This window comes from Mesoplodon mirus (genome assembly GCF_964341445.2).
Source record: "Mesoplodon mirus genome assembly, chromosome: 7".
NCBI lineage: Eukaryota > Metazoa > Chordata > Mammalia > Artiodactyla > Ziphiidae > Mesoplodon > Mesoplodon mirus.
Window position 1 is genome coordinate 102,970,212 of NC_138983.1, and position 13,930 is coordinate 102,984,141.

Here is a 13,930-nt window from a genome sequence, read left to right on the forward strand (position 1 = left end):
TTCTTCCCGACAAACAGGGATTTCTGACGACATATTAACAACAAGCCTGAAATGCAAACCTGAGTCCTGGAGTGAAACCCCCAGGAGCAATGGTGCGATGTATCCAAGGGGGCCACCCTGGTAAGGGAGACACAGAAGGAGGGGGTGTGGAAAAGTGAACATGGGCGGGGGAGGGCAGCAGGTGGGGAGGGAATCCTGTTTCTGCCACTTAGTAGCCAGGGAACAGTACCCTCTGTCAACTCAGCTTTCCCCTCTCTCTAAGGGGCTGACACTTGCCAGCATCCCTTGAGGGTTGATGGGAGAGATGAAGCATGTGCGGTGTGGAGCAGGTGCCTGTCCCTTGGTAAGTCTTTCCCCCAGTTGTGAATTCCACGAGTTTGAAAGCTTCTAGTTGTAGCTCTTCTGGGGACCCTGACACAGGTTCAGTTTGGCCATTTCAGACCCTTCTTGGCTGAGGGATGTGCAGCGCCAAACAGGCTGGCATGTCCCTTGCGTTGTGTGTGAATGATGCAGCCCAGGAATAATGCATGTGAAACCTCATTATGTAAATCCTCAGGTTTTCAGTACATGACAATGGCTTTTTTGGGGCCCTTCTCTGTCCCATTCTGTGGTCTGGTGTCTCTGCTTTGGGACCTAGTCTGCCAAGCCCTGGGGGCGGGGGTGGGCACCTTGGGGAGGGGTGAGCTCTCCAGAGGGCACATCAAAGGGAAAGTCACAACTCTGTCACTGGCCCAGCTCTCCCTGGCATTGCTTGGTGTGAAAGGAAACTGTCCTCTGCCTGAGGCAGCCCCATGTCACACACAGACTAAGGCCTGTGATGTTTAATTCACAGCAGTGAGCACTGGAAACACCGCATCCAGGCTCCCTCAGAGCAGGACGGCCACTTTTCATTTCTGGGGCTCTAAGCCAGAGAGCCTGCTGTCTGGAAACCTATTGCCTGGAAGGTTCGCAGGATGGAGGGCAGGCTTCTGCAAGGAACTATCTGACCATCACCTCCTGGTTGAGGAGAAGGGCACCCTTCTATGACCTTGGCCTCCTTAGAGCTCATGCAGGCAACAAACACACACATACAAATACACACACATGCCAACACACAGCACATACTCACATGTACACACATACACGCAAGCATGCGTGTACAAATGCACAGCCCCAAGTCAGAAAGACTGGTGTACTATTCTGGCTACTCAGAAGAGCAAACCCAAATCTTTATTCTCAGAGAGCTTATTCCTCGGTGTATCCCTGGCACCTGGCAGAACAATGAAAATCAGAAGCGCCGCCTTTAAAAACACTCGGGCTGTTCACTCAACTGATTGTGGTCATCATTGCAGGAGGCAGGGAAGTCAGATCATGATGCTGGACACCCTTAAGCTCAGTACAGTGCTGTGTGTCAATTATGTCTCAATAAAACTGGTAGAAAAAAGAGTTATCTGGATAGAAAGAACAAGATAAAATACACGAATTATCAAAAGTTAAAGAAATACAGACAAGCTAGACTATGAGTCTCAGAAAGCACTGTTCACAACAGCCAGGACATGGAAGCAGCCTAAATGTCGATGGAGGAGTGGATAAAGAAGATGTGGTACAAATATACAGTGGAATACTACTCAGCCATAAAAAAGAATGAGGTAATGCCATTTGCAGCAACATGGATGGACCTAGAGACTATCATACTATGTGAAGTAAGTCAGACAAAGACAAGTATCATATGATATCACTTATATGTGGAATCTAAAAAAAAATTATACAAATGAGCTTATTTACAAAACAGAAACAGACTCACAGACTTTGAAAACATACTTATGGTTACCAAAGTGGAAATGTGGTGGGGAGGGATAAATTAGGAGTTTGGGATTAACATATACACACTATTATATATAAAATATGTAATCAACAAGGACCTACTGTATAGCACAGGGAACTCTACTCAATATTCTGTAATAACTTATATGGGAAAAGAATCTGAAAAAGAATAGATATATGTATATGTATAACTGAATCACTTTGCTGTACACCTGAAACTAACACAACACTGTAAATCAACTATACTCCAATATAAAATAAAAATTAACTTAAAAAAAAAGAAAGTTTAAAAAAATAGAGGCAAGCTAGACTATGAGTCTCAGAGAGGTTAAGCTGACATATATATATAGAATCTAAAAAAAAAAAAATGTTCTGATGAACCTAGGGGCAGGCCAGGAATAAAGACACAGATGTAGAGAATGGACTTGAGGACATGGGGAGGGGGAAGGGTAAGCTGGGACGAAGTGAGAGAGTGGCATGGACATATATACACTACCAAATGTAAAACAGATAGCTAGTGGGAAGCAGCCGCATGGCACAGGGAGATCAGCTCAGTGCTTTGCGACCATCTAGAGGGGTGGGATAAGGAGGGTGGGAGGGAGACACAAGAGGGAGGGATGTGAGGATATACGTATGCATATAGCTGATTCACTTTGTTATACAGCAGAAACGAACACCACACTGTAAAGCAATTATACTCCAATAAAGATGTTAAAAAAAAAAGCTGCCTGAAGTCACACAGTAAATGGCAGAACAAGAGTCTAAACCTAAGTCTGCCTAACGCTAAAGCTATTCTGCCACCTTCCTTTGCAATGAGCGAATGCATTCTGTGCTGCCTGGATCCCACTGGGACCTCAGTTGGCTGTTTCTAAAGGGAGCTGAGGGGCAGCCTCAGAGGCTCTGCTCCGAGCAGGGACCTCTCACCTTCTGCTGCCTGATCGCCCTGGTGACCCTCTTCTCCTGGTGCAGCCGCTCTTCCATGTGCGCCAGGGCCTCCTTCAGCAGCGCCTTTTCTTCGGCCTCTTTGCAGATGTCGTCCTTCAGCTTTGCCACCTGTGACTGGTACATCTGAACCGACACTTTGCTCTGCCTGAGCACACAGGAGAGACAAAGTCTCTTTTCTCCTCAGCTTTCTCACTCACCACCAATGCTCCCGACCTGGGAGATCCTCAGAACACTTCCATATACGCTTGGCTTCGCGGTTTCCTTACAAGTTGGGGGAAGGCTGAAGATGTGGGGACTAGAGGGCAGAATAAATAGCCCATTGGCTGTGGACGTGCAGCATGAAGGGGGCAACGGTTATGCTACCAGCCCCTCCCAATTTCCCAGAGAGGGTGGGGGAACGGATACCACTGAAAATACGATGGAATTACGAAAAGCACACACATGGTGAAACATCAGACACATTTATAAAAGGTGCACCTTATTCCTTAACAGTAGGGTACTTTAACTGCTGCTTTCTTGCCCAGAGACTTGGGTCCATCAGGCCCTGAGTCACCATCCCGCCTCCCCACTCCACACCCAGGCCTCTGTCCTCTTGTCCTGGTCCCTACGGGTCTGCAGCTGCGCCGAGGTTTAGCCTGGAGAATGGAGGCCTGGGCCTTTTGCCGGGGACACGGGCCATACTTGAGCTGTTCAATGTCCTTCTCGTATCGTCTCAAAAGCTCCTCTTTCCTCTGCAGCTGGTTCTTGAGTAGGGTGATCTTATCAAACACCAGGTACAGGTCTCTTTGTCGAAGCTGGTGGACTCTCTCCCTCTCTTTTGGGGAGAGGTGTTTCATGGACACGTGACCTGACATATCTTTGATGTTCAGCATAGTCCCGAGGGTTTTGCTCATATCCAAGTACTACGAGAAAGCGTTTCACAGGTAAGAGGCCTGGCCCAAGACCGCTGGTGGCCACTTTGAGGAGGCAAACGTCTAATTCTGTTTCATTCATTTTCTGCAGTTGCAGAGAAGAAACACATGCTTTGCAAATGAGTGCATTTGGGGCTTTTAGTAGGACTTTCATTTTCCCCCGCATCCATTTACACTATGCCTTTTTGAGAATTGGGGGGAAGTGGGGAGGGGGAATGACAACAGACATAAACATTCATTCTTACTACCCAGTCTTGCAAGGAATTGGGCTCTGCAATTTCCAGCCCATGCTGGGATAGGAGATGGGTCTCGTGGAGCTACTGTAACAACTAAAATGTATGTGGAGTTGATGTTTAAACTACCTGCAGGGCACGCAGGTTTGGACAGGAGGGGACTGATGCTGGGTATACCTACCAGCTTTTCACTAAGATCTAAAGCCTCAGCCACATCCGTTTTCCCTAACTTCTCAGTGGCCATGATGGACCCTGGGCTGGAAAGGCCATTTTGAGGCTGAAATAAAACAAAAGAAAAAAACTCACTTGGCATTCCATTATGATTTTCTACATCCAGAAGAATAACCCAAAGAATAATGCAAGAACTGGAAAAAATAATTTGAGAGAGTTGATTTTTTATATCATCTTTATTGGAGTATAATTGCTATACAATGGTGTATGTTCGTTTCTGCTGTATCAAAAAGTGAATCACCTATACGTATCCATATATCCCCATATCCCCTGCCTCTTGCGTCTACCTCCCACCCTCCCTAACCCACCCCTCTAGGTAGACACACAGCACCGACCTGCTCTCCCTGTGCGATGCAGCTGCTTCCCACTAGCTATCTATTTTACCTTTGGTAGCGTGTGTGTGTATATATGTCCATGCCAAGAGAGTTGGTTTTAAATCCATTCTGACTCTGTGAACTGCTTTCTTTATGACTGTGTTCCTACCCCTTCAGAGCACGACTGCCTTTGAAATGATGCATCACTTGTGCCGTTCTTTGGCCACCGTCTCGTCTATCTTCCCTTTAGGCCAGTGGTTCTCAACCGGGGGTGACTCTGGCCACCATACCCCCTCCAGGACATTTAGCAATGCCTGGGCACATTTGTGGTTGTCATAATTGCTGCTGGCGTCTAGTGGGTAGAGGACAAGGATGCTGCTAAACACCCCACGATGCATAGGGCAGTCTCCCAAACAAAGAGTTACCTGGCTCAAAAAATCAGTACCGCTGATGTTGAGAAGACAAGCTCCAGAAAAATGGGGACCATGCGGCTTTTGCTCACTATCTCCCTCCTTGTGCCCAGCATGGCACCTGGCAATGAGTGGTGCATAGTGGGCATGTTTGTTGAATGAACGAATGAAGGTTAAGTGGAAAATAGCCTCCCTCCTTTTTATTAAAGGAATCTCATTTCTGTGCAGCAGAAACCATACCCTCACAAAATTTGGCCCAACCTTCTCCTAGCTCTGGAACCTGGTGGGTGGGCATCCCTTCAGAACCTTTCCAGAGACAATGCAGATAGTGTTTGCAGCTGCATCTCCCTAAGGCCCCAACCAGCCAGCTGGCTGTTGGAAGCCCAACTGACTGCATGGAAAGGCCACCAGACTGAATAGGGGACCTGATCTGAACGACCACAAATAACCATAATAAGACTCCTTAAAAAATAAATTGGCTTTTAATGCTTGCCATGAGCATCTCTTAGCCCTAGCATTTGTTGGCACTACCCTGAAAACCTCTGAGATTTTAAAAAAAACAACTACAAAAATATAAAGGCCCCCAAGTGACTGTGATAGACAAGAGTGGACATATTTGTCTATGTATCTATGGAGATGAGAATAAAAGAGGGTATCTGAAGATGACAATAAACCGGGCAGATCTGCTGCAAAAAGAACCTGAGATGCTGCTCAGTGTCTTCAGCTACCCTGAGCTGCATCCTCTGTACCTCTCCAGACGCCCCCTCTTTTCCTGAGGGGAGGGTCACTAAGGAAGAGCCTGGGCTACAGGATCCAAGCACACAGTCCCCACCCGGTCTCTGCAGGCTAGCAGACACACCACCAGGGACACACCCCTGGTGTGTCTTCAATCATTATTCTGTGACCTTGGGTGAGGTACTTGACCTCCTGAAGCCTTAATTTTTCTTATCTGTTAAATGGGGACAATAATAGTAACTATGACACAAGGCTGCTACGATGGTTCAATGACATAAGGCATGGAGCCGGCTGAGCTCAACGCCTGGCACACAGTAAGCAGTTCACAGATGTCAGCTATTCTTCCTCCTGCTCTTTCCTTTAATTACTGCCAACCTTGGAGGATTGAGAGTTGGGAGGTTTCCTGCTCTGTGGTGTCAGTGGTGGGATGAGGGCTTGTTGCCAAGGGGAAGGTCAATCTTGGAAGCAGGACCATCAGGACATGAGATCCAGCTGAGCTCCCCACCTGGAGACGGTCCCTCCACTCCCAGCCTCAGAGAAGGAAGGTTCGATTTTATCAGGAAAACCAACACATTTCTGAAGACTCACATCTCTAGACGTGTGAGCAAATGTCTAGAAAAATTGTAGGAGAAAATGCTGGTACAGAGAGGATGGCTTTATTATGTTTTCCAAAAGCTGGTTTAGACCAGCTGCCGCAGCAAGCCACGCTGATCAGAGCTGTCCATTGTCATGTGTCAATCAAACACCCGATCAAACATCCATTTAGGATACAGGGCACCTTCAACCTAACAATCAAATTACTTCTGAAAATCCTGGAAAACACAAACTATGCTCCCTAAGAAAGGAAGGTTTTCTTGGACAATACTCTTTAAAAACTGTTTGACAATAATAACTATCATCTATTAAATTGCTCGCTATGAGCTAGGCACTGGGATAAGCACTTTACATAATGATCTCCTTTAATTTTTCCATCATCATTTTACAGCTGGGAAATTGAAGTCCCAAAAAGGTTAGGAGCCTGCCCAAGGTCACAGAGCTTGCAGAGCTGGGATTAGGACACAGGTCTCTGATTCTAGAACTTGTGTCTTCTTAATCATCATGGCTCCCTTCTGCTGCCCTTTATGTGTTCATGTTTTTCAGTTTATAGCAAAAAGCAAATGTTAGGCAAGCTCATGGCATAATGTTGTACATTAGCTTGTTGGATATTTTCTGCAGAATATAACATGTGATGTGAAAAGGAGGGCCCAGAGATTGTCCGGGCCAGCATCAGTGCAATGTTATATCATGCTGTACACGATGGGAAGCCGCCTTTCTATTCAAACATTGGATCACTGGTACGGCCAGGCACCAACCAGTCCATACAGGTGTTAGCCCATCAGGGAGGACCTGGCCTCGAACCAATGATGTATACAGTGGTGCCAGGGCACACGGCTAGTGTCTGTCCTCATGCCCACCCTCCCCACGTGTCAGTCAATGCAGAGACAAAGTTTCTTTGGTTACCGTTCCGATCTCTACTCTTGAAAAAGTTGGCAAGTCAGGTTTTGCATCCAATATTTTCCGAACATTTTTTTCCATCCCGAGGGTCTTTAAGTCTAGAAATGATTCATCCATGTGGTCCTTGTGGTCTATAAAAGAAATAATTTACACTCAAAAGAAAGGCTCAGGAAGAAGTTACTGCATGTAAAAGTCACAGCTGCTATTTACTGGACACTTACCACAGGCCAGTACTAATTAGCTCACCATCCTCCCTTGGCAGGTGAGGCATCGAGGCCCAGAGAGGTGAAATGACTTGTCCAAGGCCACACAGCTCATATGAGGCTGCAGCCTCCCAGGGCGGGGGCACTGAGGGGGAACCTTCGGCCACAGGTGTGAGGATGGACTTGAACCCAGGCTTCTGTGTCCTAGCCCAGGGCTCCACCCAGCAGCAAGCTTGGTTTCTTGAAAGCCCTATTCCCTCTAAACAGGGTATTTATCCTGGGAAGTTCCCCAAGGTTGGTCCTTGCACAGCATGCGTCTATGAAAAAGTTTCCACTGGGCCACAGTGAAATAAGAAAAAGAAGGACAAGGTTCTGAGTTTTTCATGAAATCCTGTTTATTTAATATCAAGGCCTGCTCTTGACTCTGAGCTCATGCCTACACATCTATTTTTTTTCCTGCCCATCTTTTTTTTATAACTATGTTTTTTTAGTTATGAAATGATGGGGATAGAAGATGGTGGTCCTGGCAAATTGGTTAGTCCCTAAAGTGAACCCTCAAGTCTGGGGCCCATGGTTCTCAGCACAGAGGGGTGACTAGGCAGGAGGAAACTTACTTGACAAGCTGGCCTTCTCAAGTTCTTCAATTCGCGCACGAAGCTCAGATAAGGCCTTTTTCTGACACTGAATGACTTCCTCATGTCGGGACCCTTTGCACTTGGCTCCTAGATCACTGAAGGACTGCTCCTGTGGCCAGAATGGTGAGGACAGCAGCTTTATCAGTGATCACAATCTCACTCTCTTGTATTTGAAGAAACATGAACAAATCATGGATTAGCAGAAACCCTGTCACTTACTTAGTACCTTGGAAAATATCATTACAGGGCTTCAGCAGAGAAGGAATTTAAAAATTTCATTTCGAATACAAAGTCACATCTAGGAAGATTTCCAACTTTCCTACCTACTTAGCATCATTATAAATAAGAGATCCCCCCTATGTTCCCTCCCCATGTTTTATTTCTTTTTTTCTTCTAATGTTCTTCTAAGCTTGGGTTTCCACTTGTTGTCATTCTGGTCTCATCTCTGAACAATCACATCAAATTTGCTCCTGGAGGGGCTTTTTTTTTTTGCCTGCACCATGAGGCATGCGGGATCTTAGTTCCCTGACCGGGGATCGAAACCGCGCCCCCTGCAGCGGAAGCACAGAGTCTTAACAACTGGAACACCAGGGAAGTCCCTGGAGGGGCTTTTAGTTATTTATTTTTCTTCTGCGTTACGTGGGCCTCTCACTCTTGTGGCCTCTCCGGTTGCGGAGCACAGGCTCCGGACACGCAGGCTCAGTGGCCATGGCTCACGGGCCCAGCTGCTCCGCAGCATGTGGGATCCTCCCGGACCGAGGCATGAACCGGTGTCCCCTGCATCGGCAGGCAGACTCTCAACGCACTGCACCACCAGGGAAGCCCCAGGTGGTTCTTATCGGCCAACTTGGGGAAAACCTTCTTCTCAGACTTTGTGGCTGAAAATGTAGTCTGCAGAGCTGTGCTATCGGTACCAGCTGGGAGCTGTTCAGAAATGCAGAATCCCAGGCTCCCCCAACCCGAGACCTGCTGAGTCAGAATCTGCATTTCAACAACATCCCCATATGATCCATGGACACCTTTGAGTTGAGAGGTGCCACTGTAAAGTATCCTCTAATTGGCTGGTTTCTGGAAAAGTAAGTAGCAGTTTGGGCCATGTGTTTCCCCTGATATGCATGAAGAGAAAGACTGAAATACTATTGGTTGGTCTTGCACACACTTAGACACAAACCAGGAGCCGCAGTAACGACTGGGATTTGTATCAATAAAATCAGCTGCGGTATATAGACAAAGTAACATTTCTAGACATTTCAATAACCTTGCCTCTTCAAGTTGATCTTCAAGTTGATCTCTGAGTTTTAGGATTCAAGCTTCATGTTAATTCCTCCTACATCATTCACCCTCTTTAATTAATTTAGTTCCCAACAAGGAGTTGCTGAGATTCCTCCATCTAAGTACATGCCCTCTGCTTCTCATAGGAAAGCCCATTTCATCAGTTTCCAGTAGTAAAGAGAAGGATGGGGACCACCTTACCGATTTCTCTGCCATTAGCCGCTTGACTCTGGCTTTCAGCTTCTCCTCTTGCTGTAGCCTTTCCTCGGTCAGCTTCTCCTTCTCTGCCAGATGCTGCCGTAACTCTTCTTGCAGCAAATACTGCTGAGTTTCCCGAGAACTGTTGATCTTCATCTGAAATGAGGGGAAGGGGAACTGCAGCTGATGGGGGACAGGACTAACGCAGGAGTCATTTCCACTACCTTTGGGGGCGGGACAAAGGTTCACGAAACTTTCTTCAAAACACAGAAAAATGATGCTTAGCTTAGTAACTAATAGCGAAGTAGTAGAGCATCGTGGTTAAAAGCTCAGACTCTAGATCTAGATAGAATCTCAGCTCTAGTTCTTTCTAGACACTTCTTCGTATAGAAAATAAGTGGGTGAACTAAGGCAGGCCGTCTTCCTCCTCATTCATCCCTGCCGGCCGCTTGGGTGCGGGATTCCGTGGAGAGCATGGGCCCGTGAAGGGGCTCTGCAGCACGCCTACCTGACCTACTGCCCTTTCCAAATTGGCTTTAATGAGGTTTGCTCTGTTCCTCATTTCTTTCAGCTGAAGCAATTTCCTTCTGGAATCCTGCCGAAGCTTCTCTTCAACCTGAAAGGATGATGAAACCGAGGGCTTGCTGCTAATGTGATCATCATGCCCTCTGGGGAAACTCTTCTGGGGGGGCTAATGGCAGTGGGGGAGTCCCTGAGGGGTAGGGACAGCTGCAGCCCAGCAGCAGGGGTCACAGGCATGCACAGGGTGGAGGCAAACTCACAGGGAGTTCCCCCCTAGGGGAAAGGGCCGAGCTCTGCACCCGGGGCTCAACTATGTTCTACCGCACACTCCCATCCCAGCTCGGTCCCTAACCAGCCGTACGACACTCGGAAAGTTACTTCACTGCTCCGTGACTCAGTGTCCTCATCTGTCAAATGGGGATGATGATACTAGTATCACTGCATAGAGTTATTGTGGGGATTCGATGTTTGGAATAGTGCTTAAGGGCTCTGTGAGTGTGTTAAGTACTGTTGTAACCTATGAAAGGTGGACGGGAATGTCCGCCGTACAGTCTCGTTCTAATAACTCGTGATGGGTACTTGGAAATGTTATGATTGGGTTTATTATCATAACTGTTTGTCGTTACCACTTTGAGCACACTCACTGGTGGTAACCTCTCTGGAGGCTTGCCAAAGCAATGTCTATTAAGAATTGCAGCCTGCCAAGGAAGGCCTTTAAAGTGGAGAAGCTTGCCTACTTTTCCCCCCTTGCTTGGGTAACAGTCAACACACGGTAAGCTTGGACGTGCTCCACGCTACCCTTGGCTGGCCAGTGTAGGCCTCGCAGCTGCTCAGTTCTTGGATGCACCTGCTGAGCCCTGGGCCCTGGCACTAACAGGAAATGAGGCAAACTCTCGTAAATAAATGGAAAGTTTTTGTGCTGAAACAAATTCACAGGCTGTTTTTTTAGGGATCTGAAGAGGGGGATCACAGGGATGTAATAAAAGACCCAGAAAAGCCCTTAAGAGCTTTCTTCTGAGTAGTGTGGTCCAGTGGAAGAGCCTCTACCCAGCTCCGTTACCTTGGAAAAGTCATCTAAGCTCTCTGGGCCTTAGTTTTCTCCCAGGTCTAAACATGCTCTGACTTCTATGTCAGCAGCCTTTTTCATATGCTGCAAAAGCCAAGTCCAGCCTTGGACTCTGCCCTTATCTGTGCTCTGCATGAACAGCCCCCGTTCCCGTCCCCAAGCATCAGAGTCACCTTCAGCGGCCGCCCTGCTCCCTCTCTCACACTCGGGGGTCTCATGCCTGTCCTCCAATCCCTCTCACATGCAAGCTGGACTGTGACAAGTGGCCTCCTCGCCTCGAGTTTAGTTTCTTCCAGTGCAATCTTAACGGTACTGTGAGAGTTACCCAGCTGTAAGGCAGCTCTGTCCAACAGAACTTTCTGCAATGATACAGGTACTCTGAGCGAGGCTGTGTTGTCTAATACGGCAGCCACCAGGCACATCTGGGGATCGAGCACTCGAAATGGGGATGGTGTGACGGAGGAACTGAACTAAAAATTTTAGTTAATTTTCATTAATTTCAGTGTAAACAGTAGCATGTGGCTGTTTGCTATGCCAGGGTCACTGAAGTCAGACGAACCTGGAGTCAGACAAAACCGACTGTGCCATTGGGCTAGTTACTTTACTAGTAACTAGTAGCCTTGACTTTCTCATCTGTAAAATGGAGAGGATGATTTCTAGATCACAGCGCTGTTGTGAAGATGAAGAGATGAAATGTTCAAGGTAACTCCTAGTACGTGAGAAATTGTAACTACCATTTTCACCCTGATTACTATCCACGAATGTCATTGCATCAGTCACTTGTTCAGAAGCCTTAGTAGCTCCCCACTGCCTGTGTGGTACAGAGCTCAAGCACCTGAACTAAGGCAAAACACCAAGCCAGGGATTCAAGAAGCCCCTACGAACTCAATGAGGTAAATAAAACTGAATCCACACCTAGATAAACCATAATAAAACTGCTGGAAATCAAGGGAAAAGACAATCTTAAAAGCAACCGGAGAAAAAGACAGATTATGCAAAGGTACAACAGTTAGGCTTACAGATGACTTCTAAATAGAAATAATAGGAGCCACAAGACAATAGTGACATATCTAATGCTGTATCTAATGTGCTGAAAGAAAAGAATTGCCATTGTAGAATTCAATACGCAGTCAAATGTGTTTTAAGAGTGAAGGTAAATATACATCTCCAGACAGACACACAGGCACATTTGAGAATTTGTCATCAGCAGAGCCACAATGAGGGAAAACATTAAAGGGTGTTCTTCAGACACAAGAAAAATGAACCCAGGTGGGTGATCAGAGATGCAGAAAAGACAAGCAACAGTAAGGGTAATGTGTGGATATGATACTGACTATAGAAAAACACTAATAATGTCTTGTGGGGTTTTAAGTATCAAGAGGAGTTTAGAAAATGACAGCAATGGCTTATAAATCTGGAGGGGGTAAGTGAAGTTAAGGTGTTTGAAACTCATTGCACTGTCAAGGAGAAGGGCATAATTATCAACTACTATTGCCTCTTGGTAAGTTAAGAATGCAGGGCTTCCCTGATGGCGCAGTGGTTGAGAGTCCGCCTGCCGATGCAGGGGACATGGGTTCGTGTTCCGGTCCGGAAGGATCCCACATGCCACGGAGCGGCTGAGCCCGTGAGCCATGGCCGCTGAGCCTGTGCATCCGGAGCCTGTGCTCCACTACAGGAGAGGCCACAACAGTGAGAGGCCCGCGTACCGCAAAAAAAAAAAAAAAAAAAAAAAAAAAAAAAAAAAAAAAGAATGCATATTGTAGTCTTCAGGATGACTACTAAGAGAATAGTAGAAGAGTGAAAAACTTAATTAATGTGTGATTTTGGTGAGTCAAGGATGAATGCTATTGTCTTACTATTACTAAGAGAATAGTAAAAAAGTGAAATATTTCCAAGCTAATAGAGGGGGAAAGTGGAATAAGAGAAAACCATCCACTCAGAAGGAGGCAAGAAAGGAGAGAAAAAGGAACATACCACAGATGGTACATCTGGTATTGAGCAAGAAGGTAGATTTAAACCCCAGGACACGAGTAATTACATGATATAAATGGACTAAAAGTCAAAATTGTCAAACTGGATTTTGTAAAAATGATACGCTATCTGAAGGCATATGTCTAAACCTTAAGACAAAAATTGACAGAGAACATATGAAAAAGATATGGTATGAAAACTCTAACCAACAGAAAGCCAGTGATGAAGCTAAATGACAAAGGAGACGTTAAGGGAGAAACGCTACTAGAGATGAAAAGGGACATTTCATGATGATCTAAAGTTTTGCTCTACAGGAAGTATTAGGATTCTAAATTTATATGCACCTAGTAACACAGCCTCAAAATATATAAAGCAAACATCGTTCATATTAAAAGAAGAAACACACAAATTACAAACATGTTGAGATTTTTAAAAACATTCTCAATGATGGAACAAAAAGACAAAAAAAATCAATATGAGAATTTAAGTTGGAACAACATCATTGGCAAACTTGATTTAATGGATCAATTCTTTCTTAGATAATTTCACAATTAAGATTTGAAGGCAGTGAATTTCTAGCAGCATACGGTGGCCACCTCCCGTCCCTTTCCCCAGGGGAAACCTGATGAGGGGCCTTGAGCCAACTGCCCAGAAAATCTGGGGAGAGTGTGTTTTCCATGGTCTTTTCACCCATCTCTTTGAGGCCAGCAAATCAAAGAATTAGGAGACTACATTAACAGACAAACACCCAGAAAGCCCCAGAGCTTGTGCTAGCTAATGGGCCAAGGAACCCCTCCAAAACCCTCAAGGCCACAATCTAGGCTTTCAGTGGACACCTAGGGGTCAGGAGGTTCAACGCACGGTTTTGCAGAGTTTTAACTCTTTCTCTTGGGCTTCCCACTTCTCCTCCTGGGCATCTTCCTTCTGTAACTCTTCTTTCAGCACTGAGCACTGTGGAGAAAAAGGACAAGGCCACGGGGGCTTGGC

General features: G+C 46.2%; 1 protein-coding gene across 1 annotated transcript in view; it reads right to left on the reverse strand.

Annotated features, from left to right (window-relative positions):
- Positions 1-2,694: 2,694 nt before the first annotated feature.
- The window catches only part of LOC309808920 (forkhead-associated domain-containing protein 1-like), a gene marked incomplete at both ends in the record, with an annotated part of 78,892 nt that continues 67,656 nt past the window's right edge, over positions 2,695-13,930 (reverse strand). The window contains 7 exons of the mRNA XM_082629487.1: positions 2,695-2,893; positions 3,430-3,650; positions 4,074-4,121; positions 7,104-7,163; positions 7,907-8,023; positions 9,388-9,522; positions 9,899-9,973. Coding sequence (XP_082485613.1) covers positions 2,695-2,893; positions 3,430-3,650; positions 4,074-4,121; positions 7,104-7,163; positions 7,907-8,023; positions 9,388-9,522; positions 9,899-9,973 — 855 coding nt within the window. The remainder of the gene's footprint in view (positions 2,894-3,429; positions 3,651-4,073; positions 4,122-7,103; positions 7,164-7,906; positions 8,024-9,387; positions 9,523-9,898; positions 9,974-13,930) is intronic.